The sequence below is a fragment of the Seriola lalandi genome, unplaced genomic scaffold, assembly GCF_002814215.2.
Source record: "Seriola lalandi dorsalis isolate HSWRI2012SDOR001 ecotype SW California unplaced genomic scaffold, Sedor1 jcf7180002054975, whole genome shotgun sequence".
Classification (NCBI taxonomy): Eukaryota; Metazoa; Chordata; class Actinopteri; order Carangiformes; family Carangidae; genus Seriola; species Seriola lalandi.
The window spans coordinates 911,659-912,536 of NW_019525525.1; the positions used below are offsets into that span (position 1 = coordinate 911,659).

Below are 878 nucleotides of genomic sequence, written 5' to 3' on the forward strand. Positions count from 1 at the left end.
AACCAGTTCTCTCCTCCCTGTGAGGAGGAGTCAATGCAAAACTCAGATGTCTTCCACCTTTACTTATCTGACTGCAGAGAGGATGACAGAGAACAGTGGACACACAGTTTAACATGATGGACTATAGGACAGGACTGCTGCTGTTAACTCTCTGCTGGGCAGGTGAAGACTTTCTCTGATCCTGAGTTGAAGTTGTCTTTAAAACTTTGAAGCATTTAATCAACTTCCCAGTTATCTATTTTTTTTTTTGTTACAGGTGTTGATGGTCAGACTCTGACAGAATCTGAACCAGTGGTTAAAAGGCCTGGAGAATCCCACACACTGACCTGTACAGCCTCTGGGTTTTCATTAGGCAGCTACCATATGGCCTGGATCAGACAGGCTCCTGGAAAAGGACTGGAGTGGATTGCCTGGAATAATAATGGTGGTAGCATCAAAACCTACTCTCAATCAATCCAAGGCCGGTTTACCATCTCCAGAGACAACAGCAGACAGCAGCTGTATCTGCAGATGAACAGTCTGAAGACTGAAGATTCTGCTGTTTATTATTGTGCTCGAGACTCACAGTGACTCAAGTTAGTCGAGCAGCTGTACAAAATCCTACAGTCCTGGTAGTTTTATAATAAATTAGCAATGGTCTCTGTACTATATACATTTCTGAAAATTGTTCTTGAAAAAATTACGAAACATTAAACACATAAAAATCACAATAAAGAGAATTTGCTCATACACGGATCAAAGACCCGTGCTCAAGACTCACAGTGACTGAGATTTGGTAGAGCAGCTGTACAGAATCCTACAGTCTTGATGTTTCAGGTTGGTGGAGCCAAGCAGTGTTTCAAATTACATTTATTTTATATATTATCATTATTTTCTCT

At 40.9% G+C, this 878-nt stretch overlaps 1 gene segment (V, D, J or C); it reads left to right on the plus strand.

Annotated features, from left to right (window-relative positions):
- Positions 1-579, plus strand: part of LOC147817310 (immunoglobulin heavy variable 3-30-3-like) — a 2,943-nt gene extending 2,364 nt beyond the window's left edge. The window contains 1 exon segment of the V gene segment in view: positions 353-579. Within this exon segment, the coding sequence occupies positions 353-570 (218 nt within the window).
- The last annotated feature ends 299 nt before the right edge of the window (positions 580-878 follow it).